Source organism: Ylistrum balloti, unplaced genomic scaffold (genome assembly GCF_031769215.1).
Source record: "Ylistrum balloti isolate Yb309-2 unplaced genomic scaffold, AGI_CSIRO_Ybal_v1 Utg370010, whole genome shotgun sequence".
NCBI classification, from domain to species: Eukaryota; Metazoa; Mollusca; class Bivalvia; order Pectinida; family Pectinidae; genus Ylistrum; species Ylistrum balloti.
Window position 1 is genome coordinate 711060 of NW_026782083.1, and position 17272 is coordinate 728331.

Genomic DNA, 17272 nt, shown 5'->3' on the forward strand with positions numbered 1-17272 from the left:
CTAAAAGCTTTAAAATTTGGATTGGGTTATATTGTTATGATGTCAGATTGATGGTTTTGAAATCCTTAGTGATGCCACCAGGATCAGATGGAAAATTTGAGATCTTAATGATAACTGTGTCTGATGATGAATTGAAGACCTTTAGTGATGCCAGGAGGGTCAGATGAGTAATTGAAGATCCTTAGTGATGCAACCAGGATCAGATGGATGTGTCTGATGACGAATTGAATATCTTTAGTGATGCCACCAGGATCAATTGAAGATCTACATTGATGCAATAATGATCAGATTGAATAATTGGAGATCCTCAGTGATGCCACACTGGTTAGATTGAATAATTGGAGATCTTCAATGATGCCACAAAGGTTAGATTGAATAATTGGAGATCCTCAGTGTTACCACAATGAACAGATTGAATAAATGGAGATCTATAGTGTTGCCACAATGGTTAGATTGGAATAATTGGAGGTCCTTATTGTTGCCACAATGGTTAGATTGGAATAATTGGAGATCCTCAGTGATGCCACAATGGCTAGACTGAATAATTTGAGATCTTTATTGTTGCCACAATGGTTAGATTGAATAATTGAAGATCCTCAGTGATGTCACAATGGTAAGATTGAATAATTGAAGATCCTCAGTGATGTCACAATGGTAAGATTGAATAATTGAAGATCCTCAGTGATGTCACAATGGTAAGATTGAATAATAGGAGATCCTCAGTGTTGCCACAATGGCTAGATTGAATAATTGGAGATCTTTATTGTTGCCACAATGGTTAGATTGGAATAATTGGAGATCCTCAGTGATGTCACGATGATCTGATTGAATAATTGGAGATCCTACGTTTTGCCACAATGGCTAGATTGAATAATTGGAGATCCTCAGTGATGCCACAATGGCTAGATTGAATAATTGGAGATCCTAAGTTTTGCCACAATAGTTGGATTGAACAATTGGAGATCCTCAGTGTTGCCACAATGGCTAGATTGATTAATTGGAGATCTATAGTGATGCCACAATGGTTAGATTGAATAATTGGAGATCTATAGTGATGCCACAATGGTTAGTTTGAATAATTGGAGATCTATAGTGATTCCACAATGGTTAGATTGAATAATTGGAGATCTATAGTGATGCCACAATAGTTGGACTGAACAATTGGAGATCCTCAGTGTTGCCACAATAGTTGGATTGAACAATTGGAGATCCTCAGTGTTGCCACAATGGCTAGATTGAACAATTGGAGATCTATAGTGATGCCACAATGGTTAGATTGAACAATTGGAGATCTATAGTGATGCCACAATGGTTAGATGAAGAAAGAGCATCAGATGGAAGATGGCTGTTGACATCACATTTTTCAAATCATAAACTGCACGTTTTTATTTATCTACATAACTAATTCCTTTGTTTTAAATCTTAATGATAATGTATATCTGTGATGGTTTCTGAAGAGGTACGTATAGATATATTAAGGTTATTTCACATCATAAATATTTACATCAGAGAATAATGATTCCATACTTGTTAAACTGACATTTATGATTAGCAATTTTTTATACTGCAGCAACAAAGAATCAGATTATGTTTTTGTTGAAAATTTCCTTGTCTCTACATGTGTCATTTCTTCATACGCCATAAAGCCTGAAATATCTGTCTGTGTGTCTCCAGTGAAATACAAATGTTGACTTGGATGATAGAGAGAAGACAGACACTGACAGCCTGACCAAGATGAACAGACAGACAGTTTGTAAAGTATTTTGTCAGAGATGCACTCTTAAGATTCCTACAAATGGACAGAGCAAAAAACCCACTTCCTCGTACATTTGGCTGGGTATAAAAAGTTCAATAAGAAAGTCCTTGATAGTTTCTGGAAATCCTTCTGTATATACGCTCCTGTGTATTTGAACAATTAATAATTTTCAGTTTAAAAACTTCACTCAGGGAATAGTTACCTTGTTGAACTCTGAATTTTCCCTTCTGTTATTTTCTGTAAAAGATCCAAGAAATGGAAGATAAATCTCCTCAGTGTCCTGTGTTGTTTCCTGTAATCTCCTGGAGTACACTATTATCATTCAACAGTCTTCATATATCTCAAATGAACATGTAGCACCATCAGAAGAGATGTAGAACGTCTTGTATTTCTCTAATCAGGATAAAAAGGTTCCTAACCTCAAGATTTTTCTTGTCGAATTACAAATAAGTATGGGAAAAACAAAATAAAAAAATAGAAACTACATCTCGACCACAGAGAAGCCAGGATGTGGTTGATTCATGCCCGAGATGTCTGATCCTTGGGTCAAAGTTATCTTCAATTTACAAAGAACTTTGGATGCAGTCTATTTGTCTGTCAAATATCCATGGTGTACTTTTCTGAATCCTGTAAATACTTAAAATTCAAAGTTTAACACTCACAAGAGAGACAAATAATCCAAAGTTTCACGGTTATTGTGTCTGAGAACAGGTATTGCCAATATCCTTGTTCACAAATCCAAAGTTTCACGGTTATTATGTCTGAGAACAGATATTTCCAATATCCTTGTTCACAAATCCAAAGTTTCACGGTTATTATGTCTGAGAACAGGTAATTTTGACCGGTAATATTAATGTTCCAGGAGTAAAAAGTACACGTGAAAGTTGAACACTGTCCAGTAAACTTTAGGAAAGAAAATGTGACGAAATGAAAGGAAGTCCAGACCTCCTGACAAAATCGTTTAAAACTTAAATCACAACGACATGACTCCTTTTATACCCATAAGTTTAGAATTTCTATTTACAGTGCACAAGTCTTAACTAGTGACCATCAACATTAGCGAGTCAAGGAGTCTCCAAATTAAGTACAACCTGTCAGGATAACTATGGTCTCCTGGTCAGGTTTGACTTAATGCATTCATAACTGACCACTGCACCTGGTGCGCTCCTTGATGTGGTCATCCTTAGTTAGCCAACTTGATCCGCAAAATATACCTGTCATAATTCTTAATCCCTAATAGGGATCTATGTGACATTTATATACATCAGTGTCTTGCACCATATAGATACACTTGGGTCAAAGGTGATTCGTGGTCAGCTGAGGGTAGTTTATCTTACTACTGTGAAAGGACAATGCTACATATGCCAGGCTCTAAAGTCATATAATATAACATTACAGTTAAATGTCATATCTTGAATCCAAATAAAAATCCATGTCAAATCAAAAATATGAAGAAATACCCACAAATGCTGTTACTAATTAAAGAGAAGTGTAAAAATTTTAGTATTTTGATGAATTAAAGTTTAAAACATTTAAAACATCGTAAAATTTAACATTTAGTTGTCCTTATCAACTGGAACCTAAATAAATTGCTGAATTTCATAATTTGAAGAAATGATAGCTCTATAAACAATTATTTTTCTTTTAGGAGATATTGTTTATCAGAGAACTACATGCATGGCAGGTGAGCCGAGTCTACCTACAGGGCACTTCACCACTCAGCCTTGTCAAATAACTTGTCAATGACCCTTGTAAGTTGTCAGAACTTTCCACCAGGAATTCAGTGCTAAACATAATATTTAGCTAACCTGTTATTCTGACCTGTCTTTTAGATTCATGACACATGGTCACTTGTATTGTGTAGGGAATTATTTCGTTAAGTCTCAAACCACAAGTGGTCTTTCAAGACAGGTGGTCTCTCAAGACAGGTGGTCTCTCAAGACAGGTGTCCCTGGAGTATTCTGATTTAATGACTGGGACAATCCAGGCTCTAATTGCAAATCTATTCAGACAGGCATTCTCTTATAGCAACTGGTCTATACAGTAGCTTTTAGTAACTGGTAGCTATGTATTCTCTGAAGCCAATTGGTCTGTTACATACTATGCAGTAGTCTTTATTTAGCCATGAATTCTCTTAAGGTGTCTAATAAAATATACATTATTTCTGTTTAAACAGATTTGATGTTTCTTATGACAATTTTCTAACATGATTACATATTTTAATGAAAGATACAAGACAAATTATCTGTCGAAAGTTCTTTATGGCAATTAAGTGGCCTTTCGAAACAAGTGGTCTCTTATAAAAGGTAGTTTTTCCTTACAAACAGCCTTAAAGGACAGATAGTCTGTCATGACACATTCTTTTCACAGCAAGTGGTCTGAAGTGTGTGATCATAAAGATTGAGTTGTTGAATATCACATCTAAATATACAATGGATATGCTGGTATCCTGAAGGTATCTTCATCATATGATATGCAAAGTATCACATTGGTGCCAGTGGCTAGTTAACTGCTTGTCTATCTATATGTTTTTCTTTTACTCAGATACAAAGCCTGTGTTTACACTAGCATTCAGTTCAACAATATCTGTCTTCAGGGAGAAATGAATCTCAGAGAGAGACATATAATTTTACATCACAAGAGAATTTGTTGTGTTAATGCGATGACCTCACATGAATGAAGGTCACTTACACTTCTGGAACTTAGGTCATCAAACAAATCATTTGAAATACTGGCTCCTCAATATGACATTTTAAACTTCTCATCCTTTTATCTAATGATGAAAATCTTCTCTCTCTCTCTAACATCTTAAAAAACCTTGTAACTGTTTATCCTAATAATTTTGTATATTTGACAACATATTTGTCCAAAGCCTAAATCAATGTTTTTAATCTCACTCATCAGTAAACACCCAATAACCTGCTCTATAAGACCAGAGCCGACAAGATGACAGCTCACTATGTAGATAAACAGTATAGGTAAATGACAGTCAAGGTTACACCCAATAACAGTTAGAATTACACCTTAATCAACATCCTGAATATATAATCTACTACTGAGGATCTGTAACGCAACAAAACAAGGAAAGATGGTCAGGGAAAGTCTCCAGAACTCTTACAATACTTTTCTATAAAAACAAAACTATGGTCTCTAGAACTCTTGTAACACTTTTCTACGAATAGGTAATACTTTTCTATTAAAACAAATCTATGGTCTCTTGAACTCTTGCAATACTTTTCTATGAAAGCAAAATTACGGTATCTTGAACACTGCTACAAAACTTTTCTATGAAAACAAACCTATAGTATCTAGAACTTTTGTTATACATTTCTAGAAGATATTTTAATTATCAGCATTCCAAAAAGGTGACATGTCATTACCAGTATCTAGGATTCTAAATATACAACCAGTACAGACGATAAAATCTATATTCAGCTTTGGTTTGAAACATATGATTTATTAGGTATGTAAAATAGCTGTTCTAGATGCAACATCACATTTGATTGTCCAATCAAATTATAAACATACTTCTATATGCAATATGTGCATTATTTATTGGGTGTCATATATGTTATATTATGAATACAATTTGGATCCATAAATACATTGCGATCCAGGTGTTTGTATCATGTATAAGATATTTCTGAGATGTTGTGATGGTGTAATGGTTAGGCTCTTGGCTTGGAGTTGTAGATCGTGAGTTAAAGGTCCTGACACGACACAAATCAAATTTTTTCTTTCTACGTCAGTTGTCTTGCAATGTCCATAAATATCTCTATCACAAAATTTGTCTGTTATCCTGTGACTTCTCCACGTAATATTTTTGTGTACATGTCACTAAATGCTATACCCTGGGGCGTCACTATGTGTGAAAATGTAACTTTTATTACACAAGTCTTGCAGGAATCTTAAAATTTTTGCTTGCCTTTAAGGCCCCCTCAAAAAAACCCTTCAGAGATTTGTTTCGTGAAATGTCATATGAAATGAAAACTCATTTAAGATATTCTATACATGATACTCAACTGCATGCAATACTATTTTTAGCATCATCTCCTATAACACACCAACCTTTGAAAATCTTTAAGAACTGGCAGTAGAAGTTTATGAGCTCTGATGAAGTACTTTTTAATTTATCTTAATTTTCCTGTTAGTGCAGAAAGCAGTGAACTGTTTCAGAAGTTCAAACACAGGAAGACAAGTTGATGATGGATGGCAAGTGACTGGTATGGCAGCAGGTTGGCTGTGTAGGGGTCAAACTATCAATTAGCAGAGGTCACTTCATACAACTGAAAGGTCAGTGAACTACTGTAGTGACCATTATTGAAGTATTTATATATACTAAGTTTTAGATATGATTTTAAGGGAATAACAGACAAAAAAAATAAATATAACTGATTCATCTTAATTTGGCTTTTGGCATATTTAATTTTGGTTTAGAATATGTTACTTATGAACACGCTTGTAAATGTAACACATCATATTTCATTTATCAATTCAGTCAAGTGGTACCAAAATATGGAATTTTCACTCTCAGTTCCATTATTAATCATTAAATGTTTTCCCTCAGCTAAAGACCTTATTATATAAGTGTCCTTGCAATGCACAGGCACATGAGTACAGGTATGAACAAACAGGTAAAATACCTGATACAATTTGTATATCACACCGACACAACTGTCCTAACAGTTAAAACACTGACCAGTAACGAATGTGTGTAATATACATAAACTTGTAGGAAATATTTCCATATCTCTACTCAACACGGATATAAAAAGTCATATGTGTGACAAATATGTGTCATTATGTACGGTATCCTAGATTTATCTCCTTCGTTTTGCCACATGTGTACCATCCTCTAAGGTACAACAATGTTGATCACCACCAGAAAGTTGAATAACAAAGGTCAACATCTTATGTTAATCATATATGCAAATGAACTGCAGAGTCAAGCAGACCATGAAACAAAACATGCACTGAATTGGGCAATACTTGCAATTCAACAAATGTGACTGAAATAAATCACTCTGACATCAAGAGCAATTAATCTGAACTGAAAATATTCCAACAGATTGCATTATGCTAACTTGAATAATCTTGTGATCTTCCTCATATAATGTATTCTGATAATACAGTATAAGCTGGTAGCTTGTTTCGCAATTGTATTTTCTATAATACAACGCTTTTCCCATCTTTTATTTCATTATCTTCAATAAATACAGGGTAAAACTGCGATCATGTCTTCACTCCATGGAAAGGTCACAAATATAGATGATTATGTACAACATGTATCCAACATGACCTACCTTTTTTCTGTCTGTAACCATGGCCCAGATGGAGAAAGCTGGCATGGCGAGTGACCCTCGGACCTAAAGGAAAAACAGACCATGATCAGAATTCACAGTGAATCAACATTCAATCAGTGATAGTCTCAGTATTCTAGTTTTGGTGTGACAATGAAACAGACATGGAATCTTCACAGAGTTACAAAGCTACAAGAATATCTGTTAGACTACAAAAGATCAGAATTTATCACAATATTGTTTGTCTCGCATATCAAACTGAATGATAATGACATTAAAATAGTTTCATCAAAATTAATTACAGCAAATTTACCTGTACATGTATATATCTTAATTTCTGCTTTATATTTAAGTATGTGTATTATCAATTGTAGGGAAGGGGAGGGGGGAGGGGGAATCACATACTGAATTATGTACCAATAAACAGATTCAAAACTGAAAGCCCTGTAAAAATCTTCAATCATTTACCCTAACCTTATAGTGCAGAGCAATACTGTGATCACATCCAAGTATTTAGTTGTATCTATTACCAGGAAATGACATACATAAACACCTATAAAGATCTGAGTGAAAGCTGCAGTTGTTAAACAGACTGTCATCTCAGAGACCTAGTAGATACTACTTGTATTTGTATCTTGAACCCTGGAAAACGACATGTAAGTACTTGAGCCTATAAAATACCCAAATAAATATTGTAACTGGTACTGCAACAACAGCTTCAATAAGCTTTCAATTTGTTCAAACTATCCATAGCACATTCCCCAAACAGCAAGATAGAAAGAGATATGAAATGTGTTGGTTGGCATATTCATTAGGAAAAGTTAAGACTAAGGTAGATAAATCCGAGGTAAATTAAGGCTTTTTGAAAATAAAATGATCGTTTTCTTGATCACTAAAACAAAATGTTTAATGTGCTTTAAAATGATACCAAGAGCTAACTATCACATTAAGTTTCTTTTCTTATTTTTGATTTTATTTATGTAAAGTCATAACATCAGGTGGATAGCAAAATGCAGATGTACACTGCAAGTTGCAGATGAAGCAGTAGATGCTTACTCTTCTGGAATGTCTGGTCTTATTGTTCTTGTATTTATTAAAGACTCAGGAGTCTTTCTTTTGTTCATATTCTCCCCTAATTTCATTGAATTTGAAATAAGATTATGATGACATGTCATTTTTTTTCTTTCCTTTTCATGGAATGAAATATTCAGAATAAATGATAAAGATGTCCATCTTGTCAGAATCCAAAGGTTTAAGTTATGTACAATACACTGAAATCATACATGATCTATCAAACATTATCATACAAGACAGGGGACCTCGTGATCTTCATCTTAACAAACTGGAGACTACAGGCATTATCATACAAGACAGGGGACCTCGTGATCTTCATCTTAACAAACTGGAGACTACAGACACTATCATACAAGACAGGGACCTCTTCATTCTATCAAACTGGAGGCTACAGACATCATCATACAAGACAGGGACCACTTCAACCTAACAAACTGGAGACTACAGACATTATCATACAAGACAGGGGACCTCTTCATTCTATCACACTGGAGGCTACAGACATTATCATACAAGACAGGGACCTCTTCATTCTATCAAACTGGAGGCTACAGACATGATCATACAAGACAGGGACCTCTTTATTCTGTCAGACTGGAGGCTAAAGACATTATCATACAAGACAGGGGACCTCTTCATTCTATCAAACTGGAGGCTACAGACATGATCATACCAGACAGGGACCTCTTTATTCTATCAGACTGGAGGCTAAAGACATTATCATACAAGACAGGGGACCTCTTCATTCTATCAAACTGGAGGCTACAGACATCATCATACAAGACAGGGGACATCTTCATTCTATCAAACTGGAGGCTACACACATCAACATACAAGACCGGGGACCTCTTCATTCTATCAAACTGGAGGCTACAGACATTGTCATACAAGACAGGGGACATCTTCATTCTATCAAACTGGAGGCTACAGACATTGTCATACAAGACAGGGGACCTCTTCATTCTATCAAACTGGAGGCTACACACATTATCATACAAGCTAGGGGACCTCTTCATTCTATCAAACTGGAGGCTACAGACATTATCATACAAGCTAGGGGACCTCTTCATTCTATCAAACTGGAGGCTACAGACATTATCATACAATACCGGGGACCTCTTTATTCTATCAAACTGGAGACTACAGACATCATCATACAAGACAGGGGACCTCTTCATTCTATCAAACTGAGGCTACAGACATGATCATACAAGCTCGGGGACCTCTTCATTCTATCAAACTGGAGGCTACAGACATGATCATACAAGACAGGGGACCTCTTCATTCTATCAGACTGGAGGCTACAGACATTGTCATACAAGACAGGGGACCTCTTCATTCTATCAAACTGGAGGCTACACACATTATCATACAAGCTAGGGGACATCTTCATTCTATCAAACTGGAGGCTACAGGTATTATCATACAAGACAGGGACCTCTTTATTCTATCAGACTGGAGGCTAAAGACATTATCATACAAGACAGGGGACCTCTTCATTCTATCAAACTGGAGGCTACAGACATCATCATACAAGACAGGGGACATCTTCATTCTATCAAACTGGAGGCTACACACATGAACATACAAGACTGGGGACCTCTTCATTCTATCAAACTGGAGGCTACAGACATTATCATACAAGCTAGGGGACCTCTTCATTCTATCAGACTGGAGGCTACAGACATTGTCATACAAGACAGGGGACCTCTTCATTCTATCAGACTGGAGGCTACAGACATTATCATACAAAGACATTATCATACAAGCTAGGGGACCTCTTCATTCTATCAAACTGGAGGCTACAGACATTATCATACAATACCGGGGACCTCTTTATTCTATCAAACTGGAGACTACAGACATCATCATACAAGCTAGGGGACATCTTCATTCTATCAAATTGGAGACTACAGACATCATCATACAAGACAGGGGACCTCTTCATTCTATCAAACTGAGGCTACAGACATGATCATACAAGCTCGGGGACCTCTTCATTCTATCAAACTGGAGGCTACAGACATGATCATACAAGACAGGGGACCTCTTCATTCTATCAGACTGGAGGCTACAGACATTGTCATACAAGACAGGGGACCTCTTCATTCTATCAAACTGGAGGCTACACACATTATCATACAAGCTAGGGGACATCTTCATTCTATCAAACTGGAGGCTACAGGTATTATCATACAAGACAGGGACCTCTTCATTCTATCAAACTGGAGGCTACAGACATGATCATACAAGACAGGGGACCTCTTCATTCTATCAAACTGGAGGCTACAGACATCATCATACAAGACAGGGGACCTCTTCATTCTATCAAACTGGAGGCTACAGACATCATCATACAAGACAGGGGACCTCTTCATTCTATCAAACTGGAGGCTACAGACATCATCATACAAGACAGGGGACATTCTATCAAACTTACACACATCTATCAAACTGGAGGCTACAGACATTGTCATACAAGACAGGGGACCTCTTCATTCTATCAAACTGGAGGCTACAGACATTGTCATACAAGCTAGGGGACCTCTTCATTCTATCAGACTGGAGGCTACAGACATTATCATACAATACCGGGGACCTCTTCATTCTATCAAACTGGAGGCTACAGACATTGTCATACAAGCTAGGGGACCTCTTTATTCTATCAAACTGAAGACTACAGACATCATCATACAAGCTAGGGGACATCTTCATTCTATCAAATTGGAGACTACAGACATCATCATACAAGACAGGGGACCTCTTCATTCTATCAAACTGAGGCTACAGACATTATCATACAAGCTAGGGGACCTCTTCATTCTATCAAACTGGAGGCTACAGACATGATCATACAAGACAGGGGACCTCTTCATTCTATCAAACTGGAGTCTACAGGTATTATCATACAAGACAGGGACCTCTTCATTCTATCAAACTGGAGGCTACAGACATTGTCATACAAGACAGGGGACCTCTTCATTCTATGAGACTGGAGGCTACAGACATTGTCATACAAGACAGGGGACCTATTTATTCTATCAGACTGGAGGCTACACACATTATCATACAAGACAGGGGACCTCTTCATTCTATCAAACTGGAGACTACAGACATCATCATACAAGACAGGGACCTCTTCATTCTATCAAATTGGAGACTACAGACATTATCATACAAGACAGGGGACCTCTTCATTCTATCAGACTGGAGGCTACAGACATTGTCGTACAAGCTAGGGGACCTCTTCATTCTATCAAACTGGAGACTACAGACATCATCATACAAGTTAGGGGACCTCTTCATTCTATCAAACTGGAGGCTACAGACATTATCATACAAGACAGGGGACCTCTTCATTCTATCAAACTGGAGGCTACAGACATTGTCATACAAGCTAGGGGACCTCTTCATTCTATCAAACTGGAGACTACAGACATCATCATACAAGACAGGGACCTCTTCATTCTATCAGACTGGAGGCTACAGACAATATCATACAAGTTAGGGGACATCTTCATTCTATCAAACTGGAGACTACAGACATGATCATACAAGACAGGGGACATCTTCATTCTATCAGACTGCAGGCTACAGACATTATCATACAAGACAGGGACCTCTTCATTCTATCAAACTGGAGACTACAGACATCATCATACAAGTTAGGGGACATCTTCATTCTATCAATCTGGAGGCTACATGTATGATCATACAAGACAGGGACCTCTTCATTCTATCAAACTGGAGGCTATACACATCAACATACAAGACAGGGGACCTCGTGATCTTCATCCTAACAAACTGGAGACTACAGGCATGATCATACAAGTTATTGGGGATGTTAAATGTGCTCAGGCTTAAACACAAGATATTGTCTATTTGGATTTTTTATTCAGGTAAAATCTGACCACAAGTATGCAGTATAAAATTGTCACATGTATGTGATACTACATAACTCAGCCTTATTTACATAATCACTTGTTACACGTCAGATATGTAAGCATCATTGTTTCAGATGTCCTCTACCAGGTTTACCTTTCTGTAATAATGTGTCAAGTACATAATATGTTTTACATAATCAGCTGTACACTAACACCAGGGTGGTGTGCTTCATAAATCTACGTAGAAGGAAAAGTATCCGTGTGAAAAATGTTGAAACATCAAACTTCGTAACAGAAATAGAGATGTTGAATTAGTAATGAGTTAAAAGATTGAAACACATTTCACAAACTTTGAATTAAATGCACCAATCCCGCTTTCCCATTAAAAAGGCGGGGTAAGCTAATGGTAATGTTTGTTAACTATACATATTTGTTTGTTTGTTGTTTACCAGGTGTATAAGTGTATTTGTTACAGTTTCCCATATGTTGGTGGCTGGTTATTGCTAGCATTTACTCCCTTTTCCCACAATCCCAATTATGATCAGCATCAAATATCTGTTTGATCTTTTTGTCTGGTACTGTCAGCAGGTGTAAATGTAAGATATACATATTTGAGCGTTTTATCACTTTAGAGATTGTAGGTATCATGGTGACATCAGCTAGCGATGAAGTAGTGATTATACTCGGTACAAAACGAATGTCAATTTGATCTTCCATTCAGTCCTTTCACTTCATCTCTGATATCAGTTTACTGTTAAATCTTACATACATCATCTTCTCCCATTAACTGATAACTCAATATACTTTAAACGTAACTTTTACTTTAATTCTTAGTCATTCTTAAATATCTCTTTTAACTCCTGCATTTAATTTCTACTTCCATGTAGTCCTATCGCTATAAGATTAACATTTAAATTGGACTGTACAGGATGTTATCAAGATTGAAAAGATATGTGAAAATAAGGTTGGGACACTTCTAATACCAAGGAATGCCACAAGAAGGCCACACTCTGGAGCAGAATGAATTCTTATTGGATATTGACCACAACAGTCAGGTTCAAATCTTATTACAGGCCACTGTATATGTTGTATCCTGTAAAGTTAAATAGACAACTACAGACTTCAGACTGAACAAAAAAATTAACCAAAAGGGAAAAAAATTAATCTTAATTGACAAGATGAAGGATAAACTTTAATAACAGCATGTTCGACTGTGAAGCAATGAATGGGCCAGAATTTGTCCCGGAATTGTGGTGATGGAGTCACCTACACTCCAACACAAACATGATCACAAATGGTTTAATTTATTGGGATTTTTTTTTATCTGACCAGTCATCAGTTTGTACTATTAAGGTTTAAACAGTTGATCCCTAGTGGCCTGTACCTGGTGGCTAAATCTGTTGTTGTCATAAATAAAAATGTTTATCTTGGTGGGAATAAAAAACACACTAAAAGCTATGAGAGTCCCCTAAGAATAGATTCCGGCCACACACTGTAAGAGACACATTAGATATGATACCTTTTATATATGTTTATTACTCTGATGAATTATACCTATAAACAACAATAAAACTGACAACAATTTCTCTCCTGTACATGACGAATTAACTGTTGTTTACAATGCTATTGTGAACATCATGTATTTCAGTACAATTCAACATTAATCTGGTTTTACCTGAAAAACAAGATCAGAAAACTAGCCATGAATTACAGTAATGTGTTGATGGTGAATGCACTGTTCACATCAGAACAGGGGCAATATCCCCTGTTAGGCATAACAAACACAAGTTTTATCACAAGGAAATTCATGTAAAGTTGTGAACCATATCAAAAACCTTTCCTAGGCCTATGTAACATCTCAAAACTAAAGACAAGCTTATTTTCTTTTCCATGAATATATTGGACCAAAGAGCAAGGATGACAACAATTGGTAATTACACTACCTGGTATATATTAATTAATGACAACTGGCTGTGATATCTCAGTCTGTAGACCATAAATTTTCTAAATAACCTTCAATTAAAGATCCCGGGTGCTTGATTTTACACTCCCTACCTGTGGCTGTTTGTGTTTCTCAGGGAGCTGAGAAACAGATCAGTCGAGACGTGGTCACGTCCTTTGACGACACTTTATGCTAATTGTTCTAGATGACATTCGACAGGCCTCTCATATGTTGTTCAGTGAGGCAATCACCAGCTCCTATGACCCCCACCTCAAAATGACCCTGGCTGTTCAGGACGAGAGAAACCAAGCAAATTGCCACCCAAATCAATCTTAGTTTCTAATGTAGTTGTTTCCACACATGTTGTGAACAATCTTGACCATGAAGTCATAATCAGTGATGGTTGGGTGTACATAGGCTGAATACAAAAATATTCTCTTTTCACATACTGTATGGGTTTTCCCTGGGTATTCAAGTTTCCTCCCACAGCAAGACTTGAAAATCTACTCTCCATCCATCTGGACAACAAACTGATATATTTATACTACCCGGTAATCCCCTCACAGTTCTAATATCGACTGTCGTGCAATAGGATTATTATATCTTAGACAAGAGGTTTAGCTTTGCAAGGTCTAAGTTAAGTTTATATCATTATTTTCAGAAAATGCTCATTAGTACTCCTAGTCGGCTTCATTCCACAAGGATTTTAATCAAATTTCAAATATCTTTTCTATTGGTGTGTTATGTTTTATCAAAATTCCTTGAGTAATGAAAACTTTGCATCATGGACAAAGATTTATTAAAAATATTAGTTGTGACCTTGACCTCATGTGCCCCATAAGTGTCAGACTCATCTTGCCAGAGATATTAAATCGCTTCATCCCCTCTATCTTTTAATCACATGGGGGAAATAAAGTTTGAAATTTCATAGAGGATATGAATTTAATCAAACCTTATTTCTAAATTATCTCTAAAGATGGAAATCATAATATTTAGATAATGTTTCATTTCACACAAGTTAAACGACATTTTGATGACAATACACTTCATCAGATAAATGACTATTGGAGCACATGTTCATTAGAGAATCCATAGGATATTCATGTCTCCATGTTGAATTGTGTAATTAGTTTTGCAAGTAATGACCCAAATGAAAAACAAAATGACATCTTCGTGAAATGTTATCCATACATATGACTTTAAAGAGCTTACAGACAATTTTTTACTTGCAACAATATGTTTGATAACAATACTTATGAGCTTCGGGTGTTGGACATATGGAACTCCATCCTTTGGTGTCTTAATGAAGGTTTTGTGAAGGGCAATGTAACTAAATCCAGACAACGAAAGGAAAGATACATGTATATGTGACATTGATCATTTGACCTTGAACATGTGCCAGAAACACTCCACCTCTTTCATTAATACATTTCTGTAGAGCCTTACCATTCTGTGAAGTGTGATAACAATAATCAGCAGGTTTAGCATAATGCATTCATATGGCTTTACTTCTTCCTCATTTCTACCCTGTAACATATATTTGACCTTGAACTCTTGATCTGACATGCTTTCCAGTATTTACCCAGCTGTCAGCTTGAACAATTGTTGCCCTGTCCTAAGTATCACAATATCTTAACAGCTTGTCACAAAAGTTTACAAAATCTTTTTATTCTCTCTCTTTTGCCTTAAATTTGTTAGGCAAGAGGCAAAAAAATCATAAAACATAACCTTAATTGTTCTCCAATATCATCTCGATAGGAAAATATTTGGATATCTACCAGAAAATTGAAAGATGAATTTAAGAAAAGTCAGGGAATACAGGACAGTAGATCAATAAATACTAATTTCTATTGATTTATCACTGTACAATAATTTGATGACTATGGCATTTTTTACTAGGGCCATAATTTTGTGTCATATCTTACCTTTGAAAGCATAGTCATGCCATCCAGAAAAAGAACCTGTTCTCACCCTAAGCATTTCAGTATGTGTTAACAAAGAAAAAGATTAATGCCATCTGTGAAACTAGTGAATACTTGTCTGTAACAACTGATTTGGGTCAATCAAATAAGTGTGATTTCATGTGAGGAATATGTGAGTTACTGTTTACGTAATATCAGAGTACCTTGTAAGTGTTGTCTAAGATATGAGTTTGTGCATGAACTGTTATCTAGAAATCAGACAGTTGTACAGGAAAATGTATACAGGAGCCATGATGATAACCACACTTAGCATAGCATGTAAAAAAATGTACACATTTTAGTTTCTGCCATGTTTGCTACAGTTATCAACAACTAAGTATCATTTTGAAATCTTCGAAAGTATTTTGAAATCTTTCTGAGCAAAGTCTGTTTACAAAATTTAAATTGTCTGAAGTGTGGTTTAGAAGCAATCATCACACAGTATAGCTTCATGTTGCTTACTCTGACTTTTCACTCCATTGGACATAAAGCATCTCATTTACTAACATACAAAATGTGTAATTGTTCATCACCGAGAACCTTTTTTTTCCTGAAATAGGTTTAAATTCTGATTCTATAACCACCAACTGATTCTACTTCAATTGGTAAATGCACATATGTCTAGAATCATTAATCCAACATTCCAAACATATGTTCTTCATTATTTTCCCAACAGTAACAGTCTACCCTTAACAATTATAAAACAATTGTACACTCCAGGTAGAAGTTACTGTAATTAAAAGTTTCCATGCCTAAGAAAATAACAGACATTAACATTAAAATGAGTGTAGACAACGACTGTTAAAGATGCCAGCCAACAGATTGTAATCCCACAGACTGGTGATTCCCAAAATTATCTGTTTACCTATTAACACAATGCTGGAGAATCTTTTTAACACAAGTATACCCCCATAACATTGTAATACAACTTCACTGATTGAAACAACAACCTCTTAATTCATTACTGGAGCTCTAGAAGGTTTGCTTTCAATTAGACTGGTACAACAGTAACCAGTCTGACCTACAGCAGACTACAATGGATCATAGTAAGGATATGTGGAACTTTCCATTACCTGTAATTATATGGTTTATCTTGGCCTAATTATAGAATATCTGTAAGCTGATTAATAAATCTACTGACGTAAGAAACGTTCTTTTCTTTGACAGGAATAAACACATATAAGAAGTTTGATGGGAAAAATCTAGACATTATTTGCTAATATATCTGTTAGATATCATCTCAAATTTTTCAGGATGTGTTATCTAGAAAATCACTTGATGATAACAATGATGTTTGTAAAGATAGGACAATCTAGAATTCCTATTTTTTTTGGCTGGAACAGTATCAATACTGA

The 17272-nt window shown here is 35.9% G+C and overlaps 1 protein-coding gene across 1 annotated transcript in view; it reads right to left on the reverse strand.

The window, feature by feature from the left end:
* LOC132548392 (rho family-interacting cell polarization regulator 2-like) overlaps window positions 1-17272 on the reverse strand; it is a 95720-nt gene that overhangs the window by 58116 nt on the left and 20332 nt on the right. The window contains exon 3 of the mRNA XM_060212254.1: window positions 7060-7122. Within this exon, the coding sequence (XP_060068237.1) occupies window positions 7060-7122 (63 nt within the window). The remainder of the gene's footprint in view (window positions 1-7059; window positions 7123-17272) is intronic.